We start from the raw sequence: 24,596 nt of genomic DNA on the forward strand, positions 1-24,596 counted from the left end.
TTGTCCAAAATAACTCAAAACTTTGAACAATGTCTTGAAACCTGTCAAAAACATTACTCAAAATTGTCCAAAATATCTTGAAGTGTCTAAAATAAGATACACTGTTGAGAAATGTCAAAAGTGCTGCCACCGCCATGCTTCACATCATGATGCTGCCACCACCATGCTTCACATCATGATGCTGCCACCACCATGCTTCACATCATGATGCTGCCACCACCATGCTTCACATCATGATGCTGCCACCACCATGCTTCACGTCATGATGCCGCCGCTGTGCTTCACCATGATGCTGCCACCACCATGCTTCACGTCATGATGCTGCCACCACCATGCTTCACATCATGATGCTGCCACCACCATGCTTCACATCATGATGCTGCCACCACCATGCTTCACGTCATGATGCTGCCACCACCATGCTTCACATCATGATGCTGCCACCACCGTGCTTCACATCATGATGCTGCCACCACCGTGCTTCACATCATGATGCTGCCACCACCATGCTTCACATTATGATGCTGCCACCACCATGCTTCACGTCATGATGCCGCCGCTGTGCTTCACCATGATGCTGCCACCACCATGCTTCACGTCATGATGCTGCCACCACCATGCTTCACATCATGATGTTGCCACCACCGTGCTTCACATCATGATGCTGCCACCGCCATGCTTCACTTTATGATGCTGCCACCACCATGCTTCACATCATGATGATGCCACCACCGTGCTTCACATCATGATGCTGCCACCACCATGCTTCACATCATGATGCTGCCACCACCGTGCTTCACATCATGATGCTGCCACCACCATGCTTCACATCATGATGCTGCCACCACCGTGCTTCACATCATGATGCTGCCACCACCGTGCTTCACATCATGATGCTGCCACCACCATGCTTCACATTATGATGCTGCCACCACCATGCTTCACGTCATGATGCCGCCGCTGTGCTTCACCATGATGCTGCCACCACCATGCTTCACGTCATGATGCTGCCACCACCATGCTTCACATCATGATGTTGCCACCACCGTGCTTCACATCATGATGCTGCCACCGCCATGCTTCACTTTATGATGCTGCCACCACCATGCTTCACATCATGATGATGCCACCACCGTGCTTCACATCATGATGCTGCCACCACCATGCTTCACATCATGATGCTGCCACCGTCGTGCTTCCCAGTGGGGATGGTGTGTTTGTGATGTGCAAACGTCAAACGTAGCATCTGGATCTATTGATAATGAACCGACATTACTTCACAGAAATCCGTTTTTAGAGAGCGTTTGTTGGTAAATTCTTGTGAAAAAAGCCAGATGGACCAGAAGTTTAAATTTCCCAGGTGGATGAACATTTTTCCCAGGTGACTGCTGCCCTGTGAAGTATTTTCTACTTTGAATGAAGTTTTATTTCCCTAAAAACGACCTTGTTGCTCCTGCTGCTGACTTGTTTCTGATTCTTTTAGAACAAACGGGAGAATCAGTCGATATCTTTCCAGTGTGTGTTTATTAAATTACAAAGGTTATTATTTATGTTATTAGCATCGTTACTGAATCATCATGTACACTTTTATCTGCTCCCAGAAGCCACTGGGACACGGAGACACCACAACTGTCTGGACTCTAGTCACTTTACAACATACAGAATGACAGGAAGAAGATGAACCCTGGGCTCTGCTCCTTGAGGACAGCTGACGTTCAGAACCCACCTGGAGGACAGTTCAGGACACGCCGAGCGTTGAGCAGCTTTGGCCTCGTTTCCTGTCGGTTAACGTGAGAAAATCCAGATGTGATTTTCACTGAGCCACATGTGCAGAAAAACACTCCTGATCAATCGTCCGGAACCTTCCGGAGAACCAGAGGAACCTGAATCCACGAGTTCCTCTGGTTTTTTAAGACGTTAACTCTGGGTTTGGTCAAGGTTCCATTTTCTGGACAGTTTCTGCAGGAGCCTTGAGGCTGGTTTAGAACCTCGTCAACCTGACGAACCGTCACTGAGGAACGCAGTCGGTTTGGTTCCGCTGGAGATCCAACAGCTTCACCTGAACTCAGAGACCAGAACCAACATTTACTGGATGGAACTCCAGCAGAGCAGGAACCAGAACCACGGAGGTTTGTTCTCTCAGAACACATGAAGAACTTTACGTTGGTGGTGAAGTTCAGAAGATCACATCGACTTTTCTTTGGTTCTAAAAATGTTCAAAGAAGGTTCTGCAAGGTTCTAGTAATGTTCCCAGCATGTTAAAAAAAATGTTCTTAAAACATCTGCTGAATGTCACATTGAATGTTTTGTATAAGAATGTTCTACAACATCCTCAGAACATCCTCAGAACACTGTAGGAAAACGTTCTATGTTTGTTAATGTCATGTTACAGAAACGTTCTGGTTTGAGAACGTTATTCAGTTCTCATCACAGAACCTGAACCTCAGAGTAACCTGATCTGAACGGAGAAACACCCTGAGAACGTTCTCTGAACATTAGAACATTCTCTGAGGAGCTTCTGAAGAACATCAGGTTCCCGGCTGAAACATGGAATTCTCCATAGAACTAAAACGAAGACTTTTCTGAAGAACTAAACTCTGAAGCGACGGATCGATCAGTTCATCCTCTGATGGTCTCCAGATGTTCAGATTACAGAAAATCTCCAGCATCTGGATTAATGAAACCAGAACCAGCTGATGATCTGAGATATCTGGCTTAAACTAAACCCATGTTTCCTGCAGATGTTGATGGTTGAGGTTGGTCCACCTCTAAGACGTTTATCTGACCACAGATCCATGAATATGAAAGTTCTGAGTTTAAAAAGCTGCTGAAAGTTCCGGTTTCTCTCTGTGGCTTAGTTTAAACCAGGTTCTCTTTAGGTTCTGATCTTCTCTGGACCCTCAAAGCCTCAAAGTTCACACGATTCTAACGTGTGTGTAGGAACAGAAGCTCCTTTAAAGCTCATCTCCACCTGTAGAATGTCACACTAACATCTGGACCAGAGGTTCTGGCTCGTGTTTCCCTCCTGTAGGTCTGAGGTTCAACAGCAGCGATGGAATGAAGGATGAAGCATCGAAATACAGAGAATAAAAAACAATAAAATAAAGTCACCATCGAGTTCAACACATCAAAGAGTTCTCAGATTCAAAGTCCTTTTCTTGTTTTCGCTGCGAGACAAAGTATTTTACAGTAAAGTCTCTGCTCTACATCCTGCTGCAGGTTCCGGTTCCGTTCAGTTGTTCTCGAACAGCGACAGCAGGTCGTCGTTGTTGTTGTTAGGGAGGTCTGGAGGTCCGAGGTAGGACAGCAGCTCATCTGGATTGGTCAACTCTGGAAGCAGCTGCACAAATACACATGGAGAACGTTCAACAAGGAGTTCCTCAGGGTTCTGTAACGGGTCTTCTACCTGTTACTTATTGGGCTTCGTTCTCAGGACATTTACCATCACGTTCCTGAAGGTGTTCCTCAGGGTTCTATACTGGGTTCTCTGTATTATCATTCCATAGTACACACTTGCAGTACTTTTACTTCATTAAGTACACGCTGAGCTCAGTTCAGGTTTGGAATCAGAAATAATTAAATGAATAGTTTCTGACTAAAGTCCTGATTTAGTTGTAACTTTGGATTTATCTGCTTTGTTGTTTAGGACGTTATTAATGAGAGCAGATTAAAAATTAATAAAGATGTTAATGAGAGCAGATTAATAATTAATAAAGACGTTATTAATGAGAGCAGATTAATAATTAATAAAGACGTTATTAATGAGAGCAGATTAATAATTAAGACGTTATTAATGAGAGTAGATTAATAATTAATTAAGACGTTATTAATGACAGCAAATTAATGATTAATTAATAAATACGTTATTAATGAGAGCAGATAAATGATTAATAAAGACCTTATTAATGAGAGCAGATTAATGATTAATTAATAAAGACGTTATTAATGAGAGCAGATTATGATTAATTAATAAAGACGTTATTAATGAGAGAAGATTAATGATTAATTAATAAAGACGTTATTAATGAGAGCAGATTAATGATTAATTAATAAAGACGTTATTAATGAGAGCAGATTAATGATTAATTAATAAACATGTTATTAATGAGAACAGATTAATGATTAATTAACAAAGACGTTATTGATGAGAGCAGATTAATGATTAATTAATAAAGACGTTATTAATGACAGTAGATTAATGATCAGTAAATAAAGATATTAATAAGAGCAGATTAATGATTAATTAATAAAGACGTTATTAATGACAGTAGATTAATGATCAGTAAGTAAAGATGAAGATATTCTATTACTATGTCTATTGCTACATAAGCTGCTGTAACAACGTAAATTTCCCCTGGCATGGGGAGAAATAAAGGACTTATATTAATAAGAGCAGATTAATGATTAATTAATGAGGGCAGATTTAACTTTAATAGGCAAGAAATCTTTAAAACGTAGATTTGACACATTTTCTGAATAAAGGACTCCAAACTTAGTAAGAAAATAAACCAAAGACGCAGTTTTTACTTTCCTTATTACTATTATTATTATTACTTATATTACTGTCATTATTATTAATATTATTATTATTATGGGAACATAAAGTAAAACCTGCTGAATAAAAGTCTGTGTCTATTATTATTATTATTATTATTATTATGGAATATATAATTATTATTATTATTGAATAAAACTGTTTGGTTTCTACTTATTATTACTGCATCTGTATTATTATTATTACTAATATTATTACTACTATTATTAATAATAATATTTATATTATTATTATTATAGAATAAAACTCCATCTGGACTCTATTTATTATAATTTATTATTATTATTATCAATATTATTATTACTACTGTCTGGATTCCACTTATTATAATTTATTATTATTATTATTATTATTAGTAGTAGTAGTAGTAGTAGTAGTAGTAGTAGTAGTAGTATTACTGTCCTGATTCCACTTATTAAAATTTATTATTATTATTATTATTATTATTATTATTATTATTATTATTATTATTATTATTATTAGTATCATTATTATAGAACAAAACTCTCCGCCTGGATTGTATTTATTATTACTATATCTTATCATTATTAATATTATCGTTGCTAATACTATTATTATTATTATTGATGAACAAAACTGTCTTTCTGGATTCCACTTATTATAATTTATTATTATTATTATTATTATTATTATTATTATTATTATTATTATCATTATTATTACTGTCTGGATTCCAGTTATTATAATTTATTATTATTATTATTATTATTATTATTATTATTATTATTATTATTATTATTATTGTCATAATTATTATTATTATTACTAATATTATTAATATTATTATTAATAATAATATTTATATTATTATTATTATTATAGAATAAAACTCTCCATCTGGACTCTATTTATTATAATTTATTATTATTATTATTACTACTGTCTGGATTCCACTTATTATAATTTATTATTATTATTATTATTATTATTATTACTATTATTCATATTATTAGTATTATTATTGATGAACAAAACTGTCTTTCTGGATTCCACTTATTATAATTTATTATTATTATTATTATTATTATTATTATTATTATTATTATTATTATTATTATTGTCATTATTATTATTATTATTACTAATATTATTAATATTATTATTAATAATAATATTTATATTATTATTATTATTATAGAATAAAACTCTCCATCTGGACTCTATTTCTTATAATTTATTATTATTATTATTATTACTACTGTCTGGATTCCACTTATTATAATTTATTATTATTATTATTATTATTATTATTATTACTATTATTCATATTATTAGTATTATTATTGATGAACAAAACTGTCTTTCTGGATTCCACTTATTATAATTTATTATTATTATTATTATTATTATTATTATTATTATTATTATTATTATTATTATTGTCTGGATTCCAGTTATTATAATTTATTATTATTATTATTATTATTATTATTATTATTATTATTATTATTATTATTATTATTATTATTGTCATAATTATTATTATTATTACTATTATTACTGTCTGGTTTCCACTCACGTCCAGAGAAGGTTCTGGAACCTCTGCAGACCCGCCCAGGCCGAAGGAGCCGTCGCCTTGGAGACGGGGATTCTGGTTGCTACGCTGCATCATCTGGTTCCCGAGCTGGGGGTTGCCATGGAGACCCTGGGACTGCTGCTGGGAGAGAGGAGCACCATGGGAGGCGGAGTCCAGGCGGCCGGAGACGGACATCTGAGGGGAGAAGAGACAGTCAGAGACCCGTAGCGCCCTCTATTGATCACAGCCCATCTATCGATCACCCATCAGTACCTGGACGGCCAGCGGGTGGGGGGGGGGCTTGTCGGGGGTGAGGAGGGCGCTGGAGAGCTCCGACTGGTAGGACAGGGGGGGAGGACCGGGGGAGGAGAAGTCCCCCCCAACACCTGGAGTACCGGGACCACCGAAGTCTGAGAACCCGGCAGACTGAGCAGGATAGGACGGAGCTGAGGACAGATCAATACAACGATCAATACAGGTGATCAGATCAATACAATGATAAATACAATGATAAATACAGGTGATCATACAATGATCAATACAGGTGATCAGATCAATACAATGATGAATACAATGATCAATAAAGACTGAGCGGGATAGGACGGAGCTAAGGACAGATCAATACAACGATCAATACAGGTGATCAATACAGGTGATCAATACACATGATCAATACAGGTGATCAATACATGTGATCAGATCAATACAGGTGATCAATACAGCTGATCAATACAGCTGATCAGATCAATACAGACTGACCAGGATATGATGGAGCTGAGGACAGATCAATACAGCTGATCAATACAGGTGATCAGGTCAGACCCTTCCCTGAAGCTTACTTAGGGGAACGTTCCCTATAGGTTCCCGGAAGGTTCAGCAAACAGTAACCTTCAGGAAATCTCCAGGGAATATTCTGGGAACATTCTTTGGACGTACTCTGAAGGTTAGTAAACATTAGCTAACCTTCATGGAATGATGGGATAGTGCTCCCTGGATGTTTCTGAAAGGTTCCCTGATGTTCCCTGACAGTTTAGCTTAGGTTAAGTCTAAAAGAATCTTCAGGGAACGATGGTGCAGTGTTCCCTGGACGCTCCTTCAAGGTTCCCCGATGTTCCCGGACAGTTTAGCTAATGTTAAGTCTAAAAGAACCTTCAGGGAACGATTGGGTAGTGTTCACTGGCCGCCTCTTTACAGGTTCCCTGATGTTCCCTGAAGGTTTAGCTAATGTTAAGTCTAAAAGAACTTTCAGGGAACGATTGGGTAGTGTTCCCTGGACGCTTCATAAAGGTTCAACAATGTTTCCTGACAGTTTAGCTAATGTTAAGTCCAAAAGAACCTTCAGGGAACAATGGTGTGGTGTTCCCTGGACGCTCCTTAAAGGGTCCCTGATGTTCCCTGAAGCAGATAGTGATTCACAGAGAACATTCAGGGAAGGTTTGAGGAACCTTCCCTGAATGTTGATCCGTCCAACCTCTACCTGAGCAGAACCCTACCTGGACCCGAGTAGTCCGGTGTGCTGCTGCTGGTGCCACCCCCTGCAGGGAGGGGGGGGTAGGGCATGGGGGAGGAGGAGGGGCCTGAGGATGGGGGGGCCGGGCCTAGCGACGCAATCATCTCCATGACGCTGGGCAGAACCATGTGACTCGGGCTGAGGGTCCGGCAGCGCTTCAGAACCGGACCGTCCGACTCTTCCTTGACATGGAGGTCTGGCTTCACCGGAACCGGCTTCCAGCTGCAGACCGGATCGATGGTGATCTCCTCGTACTCAGAGCTGAGGACACAATCAGAACCAGGAGGAACCGGTCAGAACCATGAAGAACCAGGAGGAACTGGTCAGAACCAGGAAACAAACAGTACCAGAAAAGAACTGGTCAGAACCAGGAAACAAACCAGGAGGAACCGGTCAGAACCAGGAGGAATCAAGAACAACCTGAAAAAACCACTCAGAACCAGAACCAACGTTTAATCATCTGGTTCTAAAGAGGTTCTGTAGAGGTTCTGAGGAGGTTCTAACTGGTCCATTGGGTTTTATCTGCTGTACTTGTAGAACTTCCACTGAAGGTTGAAGTGTTCTTACTTCTGGACGTAGATGAGGATCCCCAGCATGTACTGGTCCACCTCCAGACCCTCCAGAAGAGCCGTTTTACTGAACAGAACCAAACACATGCTGGTTATTCTACTGGAGGTGGAGGTAGGTCATCATCAGAGACGCTGGTTAGGAGATGTTCTTATCATGTATATTATTACTATATTATTAATATTGGATATGTGTGATGAGATGTTATTGTTGTATATTATTATTTTTCTACTATATTTTATATGTTGAAATGTTCCTACTTGCAGACGGGACACCTCCAGGTTCCTCTCTCACAGTTCAGCTGCAGATACGACTCCAGATCAAAGCACTGGAAACAAACAGATCAATCATTAAACCTGGGCCTGATCAATAGGACCGATCGGTTATCAGCTGTGATTGGTGGGTTATGGACAGGGCTGTGATTGGTGGGTTATGGACAGGGCTGTGATTGGTGGGTTATGGACAGGGCTGTGATTGGTGGGTTATGGACAGGGCTGTGATTGGTGGGTTATGGGTAGGGCTGTGATTGGTGGGTTATGGACAGGGCTGTGATTGGTGGGTTATGGACAGGGCTGTGATTGGTGGGTTATGGACAGGGCTGTGATTGGTGGGTTATGGACAGGGCTGTGATTGGTGGGTTATGGACAGGGCTGTGATTGGTGGGTTATGGGTAGGGCTGTGATTGGTGGGTTATGGACAGGGCTGTGATTGGTGGGTTATGGACAGGGCTGTGATTGGTGGGTTATGGGTAGGGCTGTGATTGGTCGTTTATGGGCAGGGCTGTGATTGGTGGGTTATGGGTAGGGCTGTGATTGGTGGGTTATGGGCAGGGCTGTGATTGGCTCCCACCTGGACGTGTCGACAGTCGTGTCCTCTGGCTGGCAGCTGGATGCGGCGGAACGTGATTGGACACTTGAGGGAGACTCTGATGGCCGTCTGCTCCACTCCGTCCTCTCCGTTTAACCCGGGGGTCCCAGGGATGGAGCCGCTGCTGAAGTTCCTCTTTACTGAAACACACAGTACTGCATTAGTACTACTAGTACTACTACTACTCGTACCACTAACTCTACTAGTACTACTAATACTGAAACACAGATTACTTTACTGGGTCTGAATTAGTACTACTAGTACTACTAATAGTAGTAGTCCTATGAGTATTAGTCCTACTAGTAGTACTACTACTAGTAGGACTAATACTGTGATCAACAGAGAATTTAATTCAAAGGTCCAACATCTCAACAGAAACCTGCTAATCAGCTCATAAACCAGCTGATACTACTAGTACTATTAGTGCTACTGATACTACTAATACTGAGCTGGGACTAGTACTAATAGTACTACAGGGTTCCCATTCTTTCCCTGAAATGATTTTCCAGGACTTTTCCAGGACTTTTCCAGGACTTTTCCAGGACATTTCCAGCCACTACAGAGACGTTATCACGTCAGACACTAATACATTCCCGTCCCCCTCATTCTTTGGAAGTGTTCTTTACTACAGCTGTAACTTGCATTTACCCAGATTGTTTCTATATTTATTACTCAGACATTTGATGTGCAGTCTATGGCTATAATTTATCCATGAAAAATAATTATGACAACTGTGTGATAGAATAATGCAAACACACCCACAGATTACAGCGTAGCGCTTCACTAGCATGACAAACTGGAGTTACAGTGTTCAACTGGGTAATTCCCAACTCAACTTTCTCTTCTCTCTTACTTTCTCTGGTGCAATTCATTTAAAAATATTTGTATATTTTCAATAAATCACTGAAAAACTATTTCCTTTGTTTCATGTCAGTTTACCGCACAACTCAGATTTTTTTACACATCTGGCACCTGCATTTCTCAGACATAATTAAAATCAAAATCACTGGCAAAATACCCAAGCAAATCATAAATTGTAATAAATATAACTCAAATATCAAAATAAAACTTTATCCTGCAGTGCAATAAGGTCAATATAAAGCAATGGCATTCTAATAAAAATGCTCCTCCAAGAAGTTGCTCAGTTATTTTAGCCTCTTGATCCCTGCTAGCGGTTCAAATGAACATGTCATAGTTCCAGTCTTCTCCTCTTCCCTGAGGTCTCTGTGCACATCTCACTCTGTTGACAACTACTTTTATTGGAAATTAACGAGATTAAGTCGACATGAAAAGTGGTTAATCTCTCTAATTTCTTCTCTCCATCTATCTGTGCACATAGTCATACAACAGAATTCCTCATGTTGTTTTCATTCCCTTATTTCTGTCAGACAGTAAAACAGGTGGGAACTACTGAGTGAAACGTGGTCCATTCAGATTCCCTGTTAAACTCCCGCTGTGCTGAAATCACAGATGTTGCATCTCGCAGCTCACAGCCAATCAGGAAGTGACACGCCCACTAGAACTCTCCTCTGCTGTCACTCCACGGAGGACAGAGAGGAACCTGTGGCCGCCCACGGGACAGAAAACCCTCACACTGGTGGACCAACACTAGCCACACTTTTCAGCTAACAGTCACTAGTTTTATCTCTAGGCGATCGGTCCTTAACGGGGTCTGAAAACTTGCTAAACGTAGCGACAAAGTCTGCTGGAAGAACTGGGATGCAGAACTGCTGGAAGCGGAAACGCAGATATGATTGGCAGGTAGCGTCACGTGGGGCGCTGCACCGGCTGGAAGCAGAGAAGCGCTATTTTATATATATATATATATATATATATATATATATATATATATATATATATATATATATATATATATATATATATATATATATATATATTATTGTATATATTATATGCCTTAATGTTGCCCAGAAGATAAGGGGACAACACACATGCATGGAGGATAAATATTTTTCCAGGATAAGTTAACCATTTCCAGGACATTTGACCTTTTTTTTCTCATTTTCCAGGTTTTCCAGGATGCGTGGGAACCCTGAACTATCTATGTATAGACAGATTTACATAGATGTTGATAGATGGATCAGATAGACTCACTGTCCATCTATAGATAGAAAGATAGATCGTTATTGATAGTTGTCTACTGGCAGATAGATATGGATATCTATAGATATATTGATAGATACAGATATGTATTGATCCGTACTCTTGGTGACACAGTGCTCTGCAGGCAGCAGCCTCTTCTTCATCAAACCCTGAAGAACGGATCGAACCGACGGACGATGAACCAGCTGGAGGACGAACAAGTGAGACTGAGGACAGAGAGACAGCAGGTTATTGATCACAGCTGATCACAGGTTATTGATCACAGATTCTGATTATTGATCAGTCTGTGATGGAATATTCTCTGGTTTCTTCTTCTCTGACAATAAACTGAAGATGTCTGAATTAAAATACATGATAGATGAATGTGTGCATACATCTATCATTTATAGTGTGTGTTATATATAAATGTGTGTATATCTGATACACGTGTGTGTGTTGTAAATGTGTGTATTATATGTAAATGTGTGTGTTCTTACGCAGCAGCAGGCCGTGACGGTGATCTGGATGGTGTTTCTTCCCGGCTGACACACCTGCTTCAGGTACAAAGGCTTATGGGAGGTTTTGTTGTCGCCTCTCTCGATGGTGAGAGGAGTCGCGTTGACGCTCACCTGAGGACAGACAGGAAGTAGACACAGGTGATGCCGAGCTCCCACCAATCAGAGCAGAGATAAGAGATGAGCAGGTGGAGTCAGACCTGGACGGAGGCCGGCCAGTTGGTGTTCATCTGCCGGTCCTCGTGGTGGTAACACTTAAACTGCAGCTCCAGGTCGGGTCTGATGCACAAAACACGTTTTACTGAGCAGTTTCTCTTTATCTAGCTCTAGTACACGTTCATCACCTCTGTGGTTTTTATTATACGCTGCTGTTTGATGTTGTTTACTGTTGTTGTTTATTGTTGTTTACTGCACGTTGTTTGTTGTTGTTTACTGTGTGTTCATGGTGTTGTTTATTGTTGTTGTTTACAGCGTGTTGTTTGTTGTTGTTTATTGCTGTTGTTTACTGCGTGCCGGTACCTCAAGATGAGTGTTTTGTAGACGGAGTCTCGCAGCTGGAAGACGTGGTTGCTGACGGCCAGGTTGTGCTCTAATCTGAAGGGCTCTAGGACCACACCGTCTCTCACCGGGAAGGTCAGCCGCAGGTCGTCGCTAGGGTTACCTGTGGACAGGAAGTCACCACAGTCACGCTTCCTGTGACATCACTACTGAGAATAATAATCAGAAATAATAACATCCTGATAATTTCTTTGTTGATAACCAGATAGCTTACCTGATAAAAATCACATTATCAAACTAATATTACTCTGAATATTGATGATAATCTGATGGCTTCAATGAATTCACTTCTTAACTAATAATTTTCACAGTTAATAATCTGATTATTTCATTACATCATCAAAGATAATTATTAAGTCCAGTGATAATTAAAAATAATGAGACTATTTAACAGATGAGGATAAATCAGAATTTTAGTGGCAATAATCAGATTTTTTTACTGACAATAAAAATGGTATTTCACCGACAATCTAATGATGTCAAATTCAGTTTAACAATTATTTCATGACATTTATCTTTGTTTTTACCCTCAGAAAATAATGTTTTTATTTAATCAGTGATTTCATTAAACATAATGTGATTATTTTTATTTATATATATATATATATATATATATATATATATACATATATATTTAGTTGTTTCTGTCCATAACCAGATGTGATGTTTCACTGACTCAGACTAATGTGACTTCCTGATTCTGAGACAAAGCTGATCGATGGACCACCTGCTGGTTATTGATCACCTGTGGGTGGGGGCGGGGCCAGGCTGGCCATGTTGGGTTTGATGTCAGGCAGGAAAGACGAGGGCGGCGGCTTGACGTCACCGTTGCCTGGCGACATGTAGGGCGGCGCCATGGAGCTGCTGGGGGTGATGGGAGGGGTGGGGTTTCCAGGAACAGGAGAGGAGGGGTAACCTGGCAACCCTCGCCCCGGCTACCAGAGAGAGAGACGGACGGAGGTTTAAGACTAATACCAAAGTAAAGCCATGAGTCAGAACAGTCCCTGTAATACAGAAACGTCCTCATAATACACAAAATTCCTCCTAATATATGAATATTTTCATATACAAGAAGTCCTCTTAATACTAAAAAGGCCTCATATTACACTAAAGTCCTGATAGTAAGGAAAAGTTATCATTATACAAAAACGTCCTCATAACACAGAAAAGTCTTCATAATACAATAAAATGTTCTCACAATACAAAAAAGTCTTCATTATACAAAAAAGCACTCGTAATACAGAAAAGTCCTCGTAATACAAAAAACTCCTCGTGATACAAAAAAATTCCTCACAATACTGAAAAGTCCTTGTAATGCAAAAAGTCCTCGTAATGCAAAAAAGTCCTCACAATACGGAAAAGTCCTCACAATACGGAAAAGTCTCACAATACCATAAAGTCTTTGTAGTACAGAAAAGTCCTCATTATACAAAAAAGTCCTCGTAACAGAAAAGTCCTTGCAAAACTGGAAACTCTTCATATTACAGAAAAGTCCACTTAATGTATCAATATCCTCAGAAGACAGAATAGTCATCACATTTTGGAAAGTCCCAATGTTAAAGAAAAGTCTCCATAATGCGTGACTGTCCTCATGAAACAATAAAGTCCTCGTAATACATGAATGTCCTCAGAGGGTAAAAAACTCCTCACATTTTGGAAAGCTGCGATAAAACACAAAAGTCCTGATAATACAGAAAAGTCCTGATAATACAGAAAAGTCATCACGATACATGAACGTCCCGATGATACAAGAAAATCTTTAAATTATAGAAACATCCTGATATTATTAAAATATCAGAAAAGTCCTCATACGACTGGAAGTTACCTGGGGGTAGAAAAGTCCTTGTAAAACATGAAAAAAAATCATACTGAAAACTGAAAAGTCCTCACATTAAAATGGAAATATCTTAAAGCTCTTACCCCAGACGGCTGGTTGAAGGAGTTGTAGACTCCAGTGGCGCCCCCTGTGGTCAAAGTGTTTAAACCTCCACCCTGACCATTAAACTGGTCCTGCTGCTCAAACAATAAAAAATATTCAGGATCAGTTACTGATCTGCTCCATGCAGCTTTTATGATCGTTAATTCATTTACAAAACATCAGATGAGCTAGCTTAGTATGCTAACGACACTAACCTTGTAGTACTGGGAGTTGGGGGGTCCGGAGGAGGGGTACTGTGGGAGGGGCATCTTGTGGCTCTGATAGGAAGGGGAGGAGCCAGAGCGCTGGGGGACGGAGCCTGGACCACCTGGACCTGCAGGTAAACACAGAGAAAAGACTCTGAGGCTAACAGTTTCCCTCCGTTTACAGTGTTTGTGCTAAGCTACGCTAATCACTGCAGAGTTTAACTGTAAACTGTGTTTTATTCTTTTATTTATTATTTAGTTTCACCTGGTTTTGAACTCTTTAGATGCAGTAAAAACAACGTTCAGGAAAGGTTTAATTTACGACAGACTAACTGGAGGTCTTTACCGTATCCTGTTTTAAATCTCACTTCTATTGTTTGGCCTTTTCTAAACTGACTATTTGCTGGAATTATTTTATCTTGTGTATCTACCTGAGTGGTTCTGGTCTCTAATATTAATAATAATTAATATTAAAGTCCTACCTGGGTGGTACTGCATGTTGGGTCCAGAATAAGGTCCCGGTCCGGCATGGCCCCCTACTGCTGAACCTGGCATGGATCCACCGGCTCCTCCAGGACCAGACATGACGTTGGACCCGACCGGAATGCCGTACTGCTGAGACATTCCAGGGAAGGACTGAGGATGGAAACTAGATTCAATATTCTGCTTCATGTGGCAAACTGTAGCTCAGTAAATAAATATTAAATAGATATGAACAGAAAATAAATATAAACAAAAATTAGATATAAAATCAGTTCTAAAATAAATCTAAAATAGATATAAAATAGTTATATAAATAAAAATGATTATACAATAAATCTAAAATAAATATAAATCAAATAAACAAAAATCTAAAATAGTTATGAGAAATATAAAATAGACATAAAATAACTATCAAATGAATATATAATAGTTAAAAAAACATAAAATTTATAAAATACATTAAAATGATTAACAAATAAATATCAAATAATTATAAAAACAAAAATCGAAAATAGATATAAAATGATATAAAATAAATCTAAAATAGATATAAAATCAATATAATATAAAATAGTTATAAAATAAATAAAAAATCATATAAAATAGATATAAAATACATAAAAATTTCTATCAAATGAATCTAAAATATTAGATTTATCTAGTTTAGTTATCTAGTTTATTTTGAAATAGATACAAAATAAACTAGATAAAGTAGATATAAAATAAATAAATTACATATAAAATAAATATAAATAAATAAACTAGATATAAACTAGATCTAAACTAGCTATAAAGAGCAGGTTTAATCCTCACCTCAGAATTGTAGGGACGTTTCAGACCCTGAGGGGGTCTCAGGTGTCCCTGCTGAGGTCCGGGGCCATAGTTTGGGGGCTGGGGGACCCTCTGTGGACCCCCTCCAGACCCGTACATGGGGCCCATGGAGGGCGGCCCCCTGCTGGGCCCCGGACCGGGACCCATACCTCCTGGAGCCATGCCTGGGGGGCCGCGGGGGCCACTGTGGGCCATGAACTGGTTGTTGTAGGCCGCACCCCCTATCTGGAAAACACAACAGACCCCGATGATGTCACACACACTGATGACGTCACACATACTGATGACATCATGGTGGTGATGTCAGAGCTTCTTGATGTTTTTATTTTCATTTTTAATCAGTATTTTCCAGTTTTATTGGATTTCTACAGCTCTGTGGTTGATTCATTATTATTTTATCGGCTTCTTTTATTATCCTGACTAATGATGACTATTACACATTGTAAATAATACATATAAATTATATATGAATCTAAAATAAACACAAAAAATATAAAAATAATAAAAAATAAACAAAATAAATCACCTAAAATGGATGTAAAATAAATCTAAAATAAACAAAATAAATATTAAAAAATATTAAGTATAAAATATAAATAAAATACATCTAAATAAAAATTTTAAAAAACTAAAATGAAATAAATCTAAAATAGATGTAAAATAAATATAAAATAAATGTCCTGCAGGTTTAACCTGATCTGGTTTATTCTCACCTTAGAGTTGTGGGACGTTTCAGTAAAAACTAAGTTTAGTAAATAATCTCTTAGAACTGAGTTTTTCCTCTACATGACGACCATCAGGGGGCGCCGTGACTCAGCTGGTCTCCATCCGACCAATCAGCAGCCTCCTCCGTCTCACCTGTCCGTAGTTCATCTCCTGGTTCTGTTTCTCCTGGATGGCGGCGACGGTTGCCGTGGCGGTGGCGGTTGCCGTGGCAGCGGCGGCAGCGACGGCGGCGGCTGCAGCGGCCTGAGTGAAGTCAGCGGAGCCTCTGGAGCCTCCGGGGTTAGACGGGTAGCTGCAGGTTTTATTTCCAACAGTTAATATTCATCATCATAAAAACAGATCAAACATCAGCTGAAGGATCCATAAATAACAAACACAAGTCACTGATTAAAAACAATATGAGGCTAAATAAAGATTACAGTTTATAACTACTGATGTTTAACGTTCTCTTTTCTGAACTGATCATTGATGATCTGATGTTTTGACATGGACACCATTAAACGGAGTTACTTTTAGTCGTCTTTTTCTATCGGATCAGCGTTTTCTTTCCCCCCACAAATTAGTCAGGGTGAGATTTTATCTCGACATGCATCCGTTTGTGTCATTATTGCATAAAAAGGTGCAAAAATGAGACAAAAATGTGCAAAAATGAAACTAAAAGATGCAAAAATGAGACGAAAAGATGCAAAAATGACACAAAAAGAAGCAAAAGACAAAATGTAAAAATGATGCAAAAAGATGCAAAAGACAAAATGTTGTAAAAATGACACAAAAAGATGCAAAAGACACAAAACGTTGAAAAAATGACACAAAGAAGCAAAAGACACAAAATGTAAAAATGACACAAAAAGAAGCAGAGATGAAACGGAAAGAAACAGCAAAGACACTAAAAGATGCCTGTCCAGGTAAAAACTTAATTTCTGGGAACAAACCACACGCTAATGTGATGCTAATCCTGCTAGCATCAACGTGGCGCAGCGTCCCACCTGCCCTGGTAGCCCCCTGGTCCTCCAGCGTAGCCCCCCGTCGACCGGCCGTACATGCCCTGGTTCATGTAGCTTTTGCTGGGCTCTCCGTAGCCCTGCTGGCCCAGGTAGCCTCCAGGACCTCCGGCCAGACCCGGACCTCCAGGACCCTGCATCATGGGCCCCCCACCTGGGTTGGCCCCCGGCCCCATCACCCCTCCACCCAGACCCTACGGACACAGGACAGCAGGACAGCAGGACGGACCGTTAGCAGCTGGTTAGCAGACGGCAGGAACACGACTGGTTTATCAGACTAATAGCCCAAATGGCCAGTAAACAGACACTGGGATTACTTGTTTAGTCGCCACTCAGATCAACAGGTTTTTACAAAGTATAACTAGTTTAGTATCAAGTGTGACCAGTTAAACACTTTAACTAGTTTATTAAACACTTTAACTAGTTCATTAAACACTTCAACTAATTAATTAAACACTTTAACTAATTAATTAAACACTTTAACTAATTAATTAAACACGTTAACTAGTTAATTAAACAATTCAATTAGTTAATTAAACACTTTAACTAATTAATTAAACACTTTAACTAGTTAATTAAACACTAACTAGTTCATTAAACACTTCAACTAATTAATTAAACACTTTAACTAGTTAACTAAACACTTTAATTAATTAAACAGTTTAACTAGTTAATTAAACACTTTAATTAGTTAATTAAACACTTCAACTCGTTTCTCAGCCTGTCCTGGCCAGTGATGTCATACCTGGCTGGCTGAGGGATTGGTCAATCCCCACACGGTGGTTACCACGGAGAGTGATCCTGTGGGCTGATTGGTCGGCTGCTGCCAGCTGGAGGGATCGTAGGGATACGAACCGTCGCTGTGGACGATCAGAGGAAGTCAGATTCAGGTGTTAGAGGTGGAGTTATTATTAAATAAAAGATAGATATTAATAATTAATACGCCAACAACATCTGAATAAACAACAATAAATAACTGAAGGCAGGTTCAGCAGGATTAGAAACTAAAAAGAAATAAATATTCGATAAAAAGGCAAACTTATGATTAAAATGATAAGATAAAGATAGATAAGATAAAGTTCTTTATTTCTCCCCACTCCAGGGGAAATTTACATTGTTACAGCAGTTTTATTTACAATATATACAAGGGTGGCAAAATTTTTAACAGAAAAAATAAAAATAAAAATAAAGTTTAAAAGTGCAAAGATGTGCAGTGCAAGAATGTCTGTGCAAATTTTATGGTTTGGGGTGGTAAAGATATAGTCCAGTTTATGTTAACATCAGCCAGTGATGCTGATGTTGTAAAGTCTTATAGCAGATGGGATGAAGGACCTGCGATAGCGTTCTTTCTTGCAGGGTGGATGTCTCAGTCTGCTGCTGAAGGAGCTGCTTAAAGACCCCACAGTGTCATGCAGTGGGTGAGAGGGATTGTCCATGATGGATGTGAGCTTTGACAACATCCTCCTCTCACCCACCTCCTCTATGGAGTCCAGGGAACAGTAAATGGCAAATAAATGGCAAAAAGTCACAATTATGACAAAAAGAAAACATGAGAAACAAAAAGCGGAAATTATGATTAAAAATTAAGACTAAAGAGCAAACGTTCAGTTAAAAATCTGAATTTATAAATAAAACAAAAATGCTCTAAGAAATCTGAAAAAGAAAAAAGTCATAAGTTTAAACTATAATTTAAAGGAAAATTTTAGCAAATAAAAATCTAAATTATGAGATTAAAAAGGCTACAATTGGACCTAAAAAGCAAAAAATGATAAAATAAGTCAGAATTATGAAAAAACAGGCAAAAAAGGCAAAAAAATAAGAACTTGAAAAAAAATCTAAATTATGATTGAAAGATAAAAATGAAGAGCTGGAGACTCAGAATTATAAAACGAAAAGCAAAAATTATGAAGTAAAAATTCTAAACTGATTACACAGATATATATAAATAAATCTAAATTAAAAGATCAACAAATTAAAATTATCATATAAAATGTCAAAATCATGAAATAAAACGCATAAAGTCAGAAACAAAAACTTAACTTTGACCTTAATAAACGGAACGTTGGGATTAAAATGTGAATGTTTGTCTAAAGAGCTCCAGGTGAGTTTACCTGTGAGGGTTGTTGGCCAATCCAGCCTTCATCTGGTTCAGAGGGTTCATGGTGGGCGGAGCCAGGGTCCGATTAGACAGACAGGCAGACAGACAGGCTCCTGGCAGACAGACAGACACACACACAGTTAGTCCTCTGTAGTCGTTTCCCATCATCATTATAAAGACTCCATTACCCACGATGCCCTGCAGGACCATGAGGTCAGAGGTCACCAGGTTCAGAAGAGTTCAATATTAATAACAGAACGAATTAAGTTATGTCTAATGGACCAGACTAAATGCCGCAGACCCCAGTCGGACCAGACTAAATGCTGGATAAGACTCCAGTCGGACCAGACTAAATGCTGGATAAGACTCCAGTCGGACCAGACTAAACATTGGATGAGACTCCAGTCGGACCAGACTAACTGCTGCAGACTCCAGTCAGACCAGACTAAACGCTGGATAAGACTCAAGTCGGACCAGACTAAACATTGGATAAGACTCCAGTCGGACCAGACTAAACACTGCGGACTCCAGTCGGACCAGACTAAACGCTGCAGACTCCAGCTGAACCACACTAAATCGTGAGAACTTGTTTTCCCGAGTCATTTCTGCCATTTTTTGAGATGTTGAGAACAAGTTTTGAGTCAATTTGGCCGATCTGAGTCATTTTAAACGTTAAAAGTCATTTTAACAATTTTACAATAATTTTGGACAATTTTTGAGTCGTTTTGAAGAACAAGCATCAAACTAAATGACCTGGGACTGCTTCCAGACGCTATAGCTGATCGTTGCTCCACATCCTGACTGTGTTCAGATGAAACTGGCTCTTCTTCACTGCAGGTAAATCCAGACCAACTGATTTTCTGTTTGGTGTCAGCGGTGGAAGGAAACCGTCCAGAGAGACCCTCAGAGAAGCAGCTTCAGATTCTAAACTGTTGATCCAGAAAACAGTCGATCTGAGAACAACAACAAACACCTGAGATCACCGGGACGGGGCGTGGAGCTCAGCTGATAAAGGCCACATTTCATCAGCAGGAGGACGGACTTTAGCTCCTCCAAAACTAAACACTGCTGCTCTGGACAACTTCCAAATAGCTGAAGACTTTCTGTAAAATACTAAAAAAGATCCGGATATTAACACAACAAAGAGCCAATAACCTGAATATTAACACAATAAAATCTCAAAAACATGAATATTAACACGCTAAAATGCAAAAAATGTTGATATTAACGCTCCAAAATGTCCAAAACACAATTATTAACACAGCAAAAAAGCCCAAAACCTGAATATTACCACAATAAAAACCTCAAAAACCTGAATAGTAACACACCGTAAACCCAAACTCCAGATATTAATGCGCCATAAGTTCAAATATCCGAATGTTAACGTAGCAAATCATCAAAAACCCAGATATTAACGTGACTAAAAGTCAAATATTAACAACAAAACATAAAAAATGTCAACATAAACACACAGAAAAACAAAAACCCCGAATATTACCACATAAAAAGTCACCAACCAGATATAAACGCACCAAAACTTCCAAATTCACGATATTAAAACATCATTGTTGTCATTTTATGTTTTTTGTAATTTTTATGACGTTTTGTAATTTTTAGTGTCATTTTTGCATATTTGTCCCATTTTTGCGTCTTTTTGTCCCATTTTTGCATCTTTTTGTGTCATTTTTGCATCTTTTTGTGTAATTTTGGTGTATTTTTGTTTCTTTTTGTACTTTTGGCTCATTTTTGTGTCGTTTTTGCTTCTTTTTGCAATTCTTTGCATCTTTTTGTGTCATTTTTTCCACCTTTTTATGTCATTTTTGTGCTATCTGTGTCTCTTCGTGTCGTTCTGAGACATCTCTGAGTTCTCTCCTCTTCATGTTCTTCTGGTTCCACAGAGCTGCAGGATTTTAGATTTAAAATGATCCACGGTGAGTTAAAATGAAACAGGAACTACTAACAGCCGGAATCTGCAGCTTTGTGTTCAGAAGTTTAAATGATTTTAAAGCTCTCAGCTGGAATAAAAACCAGAGATCAGCTCAGATAAAAACAAAGCTGTGAACTCTGTGGTCGTAAAGAGTAAGTGTCAGAGTTTCCTCCCAACGATCTGAACAACTAACAAACAGGTAAAACCACTAAAGCCGACTATAAACTGGCGGCAGACACACCTGAGTCACCTGAGCTCAGTTTCACTCCGAGTCACGTTTTACCTGAACAAGTGGAGTCACAGAGAACAGATCTGATCAGAGGAGATCACTGATTTCTGATGGATCAATACAGAAGAGATGAGGCTTTAATGATGAGCAAAAAAATACAATCAGAAATATCAGAATGGAATTAAAACAGAAACTAGAAAACAGCAAGTAAAGTGAAAATACAACATGATTAGTAGAAATTTATCCACATTTACTATTGGTCAAACTCAACTAAACGTCTTCGGACGCTGTGAAAGCCTCAATTAACACATCGCTATGTCACAAACCTGGATGATAAAGAGACCACAGGAGTGAAAACCCAGATATTAAAGCAAGAAAACATCCATGATCAGGATAATAATGCACTAAAATGTCAAAAACCTGAATGTTAATATGTTGAAACCGCAAAAAACAAGATAATAACACACCAAACTGTCAAAAATAGGGAACTTATTCCAAGAAAACATCCACAACCAGGATATTAATGCACTAAAATACCAAAAATCTGGATATTAACTCGCAGAAACCTCAAAAACCTAGACAACAACACACCTAAATGCCCGAAATATGGATCCTATAGCATGAAAACATCCATAATCATGACATTAATAAACTAAAATGTCTGAAACTTTGATATTAACATGTAGAAATGTCCAAAACCAAAATAACACACTAAACTGCCAAAAATATGGATCTTATTACAACAAAACATCCATAATCAGGATATTAATCCACTATAATGCCAATAATGTGGCTATTAACACGTAAAAATGTCCAAAAACTGTTGTTATCTTATAATTATTATAATATTTGTTCTGATTTTTCCTATTTATTATTATTTCATTCAGTCACACACTCTGCTTTTACTGTTAATTTATTTATGATTTCTCTCCAGTTTTTACACTTCTATTCACTTACTTTAAATCCATTTATTTTCTATTTTATTGTGTCTATTGTTTGTATTTAATATTGACTATTTTCATTCATTTGATTAGATTTTAGATTTTATCTTCCTGTAAAGTTCTTTAGTAACCTACTGCTGCTTTTCAACACCAGTAATAATAATAATAATAATAATAATAATAATAATAATAATATTTAATATTAACACTAACAATCAGAGTAAATGTACTGGAGAATAGAACAGTAAATACTGCTTCCTCCAGAGGACAGTTTTCGGCTAAATGTGTCCAAACGGGTCGGCGTTTCAGTGCCTGGTCCTCGGACTACCGACCGGCCTACTGCCCGGAGCCACCCCGGGCTGCTGTCGCCGCTCCCCGGCCTCACAGCTCTGGCTGCCCGGGAGGTGAAACCAGAGAAGACATTTTGAGATTCCTTGTAGTGAAGCGGCAGGCTAATGCTAACATGCTAGCATGCAACGAGCCGTCGGCTGATGCTAACATGCTAACAGCGCAGTTAGCATGCTAGCATTAGCCGGCCGCTTTACTACAATGAGCCGTCGACTGATGCTAACAGGCTAGCTGCGGCTAACAGCGGCTTCTCAATACACTGCTGGTTAGCATTAGCATGCTAACAAGACGGCACCGGTCCGCAGCGTCGGTATCGGAACCGCCGAAAATATTTCACCGAAACATTTTAGCTCAAGCAGCCGTGAAGCGAAAAGTACAAACGCTGAATAATAGGTTACATTTGGTTAAAACTATCGTTAAAATCTTCCTCCAAGCTAGCCTGTTAGCTTAGCTAGCTGTGACAATGGAATGCTGCGAGGCTAACAGTTAGCACCATCTAGCTCCTTCCACCGACACAAAACACCAACAGGAGCCGACATGTGGAACCCCAAACGGCCAACGACGGTTTAATCCCCGGTACTTTCTCAATAATTCACCGTGCACATAAACACACACAGCCGGGCTGTCCTTCCAACGCGGCCGACCTACCTCCTCTATTTCCCCGGTGTCCGAGCCCTGCTCCTGGGCTCCGCAGTCCGACCTCCTCCTCGGGGCCTCCGGGGCATCAAGAACCCAGCGAAGCCTGCTGGGTCAACAAAACCCGCTCCGGACGCCCCAGAACCGGCCCAAATATCCAGAAATGTCCCGGTAAAATCCCGCACGGAGCACTGTAGCCAGCTAGCGCTCCCTGCCGCCGGCCTCTGCGTCTGATGTCCCGGCGTCAGGAGGCGACACCATCCGCTGCCGCTCCGGGAACAAACGGGAGGACAGGAAACACGGAGAACCGGAACCACCGCTACACCGACCTGCTGACCGACACCGGAGCCGCTTCACCGGGACTCAGCCGCATCACTGCCCTGGTGGAGGAACGACGGCGGGTTAGACCGAAGAGAGAGAGAGACAGACGGAGAGGGAGAGAATGACAGACAGGTAGATAGACAGGTAGACAGACAGACAGACAGGTAGACAGACAGGTAGGTAGATAGACAGACAGACAGACAGACAGACAAGTAGACAGACAGGCAGGTAGATAGACAGGTGGACAGACAGACAGACATGTAGACAGACAGGTAGATAGGTAGGTAGATAGACAGGTAGATAGACAGACAGGTAGAGAGACAGACAGGTAGGTAGATAGACAGGTAGACAGACAGACAGGTAGATAAGCAGACGGACAGACAGACAGACAGGTAGACAGACAGACAGACAGACAAGTACTTGGGCTTTGATTTCTCCAGTTTTAAATCGACTTCCTTCAGGTTAAATCGTTTTTTCTGTCCTCAACACGTTTTGATCCAAACATCTTTCAAAGTTTATTCAGTTTTAGACTCGATTGAGTGAATTTTCAACCCTCTGGTTTATTTTAGACTAAACTTCACTCAACATTTGGTCAGTTTTAGACCTGACTTTATGCAGGTTGAATCTGTTTTTCTAATTCCTGCCCTCTACACATGAATCTCATCTCCAGTTAAACAGAACCAGACTTCATTGACAAATTCAATGATTTTAGACTTGAC

At 39.3% G+C, this 24,596-nt stretch overlaps 1 protein-coding gene and 1 long non-coding RNA gene across 6 annotated transcripts; one reads left to right on the forward strand and one right to left on the reverse strand.

Annotated features, from left to right (window-relative positions):
• Window positions 1–1,505: 1,505 nt before the first annotated feature.
• On the reverse strand, window positions 1,506–24,004 carry LOC111571238 (zinc finger MIZ domain-containing protein 2-like). 5 transcript variants are annotated; one of them, XM_035950031.2, is made up of 22 exons: window positions 23,569–24,004; window positions 20,229–20,404; window positions 19,489–19,588; window positions 18,123–18,237; window positions 17,363–17,571; window positions 16,509–16,668; window positions 15,633–15,875; window positions 14,819–14,972; window positions 14,346–14,464; window positions 14,133–14,225; window positions 12,958–13,147; window positions 12,174–12,315; window positions 11,855–11,933; window positions 11,637–11,768; window positions 11,261–11,366; window positions 9,019–9,176; window positions 8,430–8,497; window positions 8,170–8,238; window positions 7,586–7,863; window positions 6,366–6,538; window positions 6,096–6,287; window positions 1,506–3,340 (listed from the first exon to the last, which is right to left on the reverse strand). In XM_035950031.2, the coding sequence occupies exons 3-22, from the start codon at window positions 19,536–19,538 to the stop codon at window positions 3,233–3,235; spliced, it is 2,838 nt and encodes a 945-aa protein (XP_035805924.1). In that variant the 5' UTR covers window positions 19,539–19,588; window positions 20,229–20,404; window positions 23,569–24,004; the 3' UTR covers window positions 1,506–3,232. The 5 variants fall into 5 exon arrangements, with proteins under 5 accessions (XP_035805924.1, XP_023130106.1, XP_054867774.1 ...); XM_023274338.3 differs by lacking the exon at window positions 20,229–20,404; XM_055011799.1 differs by lacking the exons at window positions 20,229–20,404; window positions 23,569–24,004 and adding an exon at window positions 18,710–18,857 and having other exon boundaries at window positions 14,819–14,948.
• On the forward strand, window positions 6,443–9,950 carry LOC129349204 (uncharacterized). Its single transcript, XR_008602105.1, has 2 exons — window positions 6,443–6,570; window positions 8,140–9,950. It is a non-coding gene; the product is annotated as an uncharacterized LOC129349204 (long non-coding RNA).
• Window positions 24,005–24,596: the final 592 nt, after the last annotated feature.

Source organism: Amphiprion ocellaris, chromosome 6 (assembly GCF_022539595.1).
Source record: "Amphiprion ocellaris isolate individual 3 ecotype Okinawa chromosome 6, ASM2253959v1, whole genome shotgun sequence".
NCBI classification, from domain to species: Eukaryota; Metazoa; Chordata; class Actinopteri; family Pomacentridae; genus Amphiprion; species Amphiprion ocellaris.

Bases quoted from the DNA above. Each gene is read 5' to 3' on its own strand.
- LOC111571238 (XM_055011798.1), bottom strand. From the start codon at position 18,837: ATGTTGTCAAAGCTCACATCCATCATGGACAATCCCTCTCACCCACTG. The intron at 17,572-18,122 runs GTATGACATCAC...CTGTGTCCGTAG, and splicing joins CCAATCCCTCAGCCAGCCAG to GGTCTGGGTGGAGGGGTGAT. The intron at 11,367-11,636 runs GTAAGAACACAC...CTCTGTCCTCAG, and splicing joins CCGTCACGGCCTGCTGCTGC to TCTCACTTGTTCGTCCTCCA.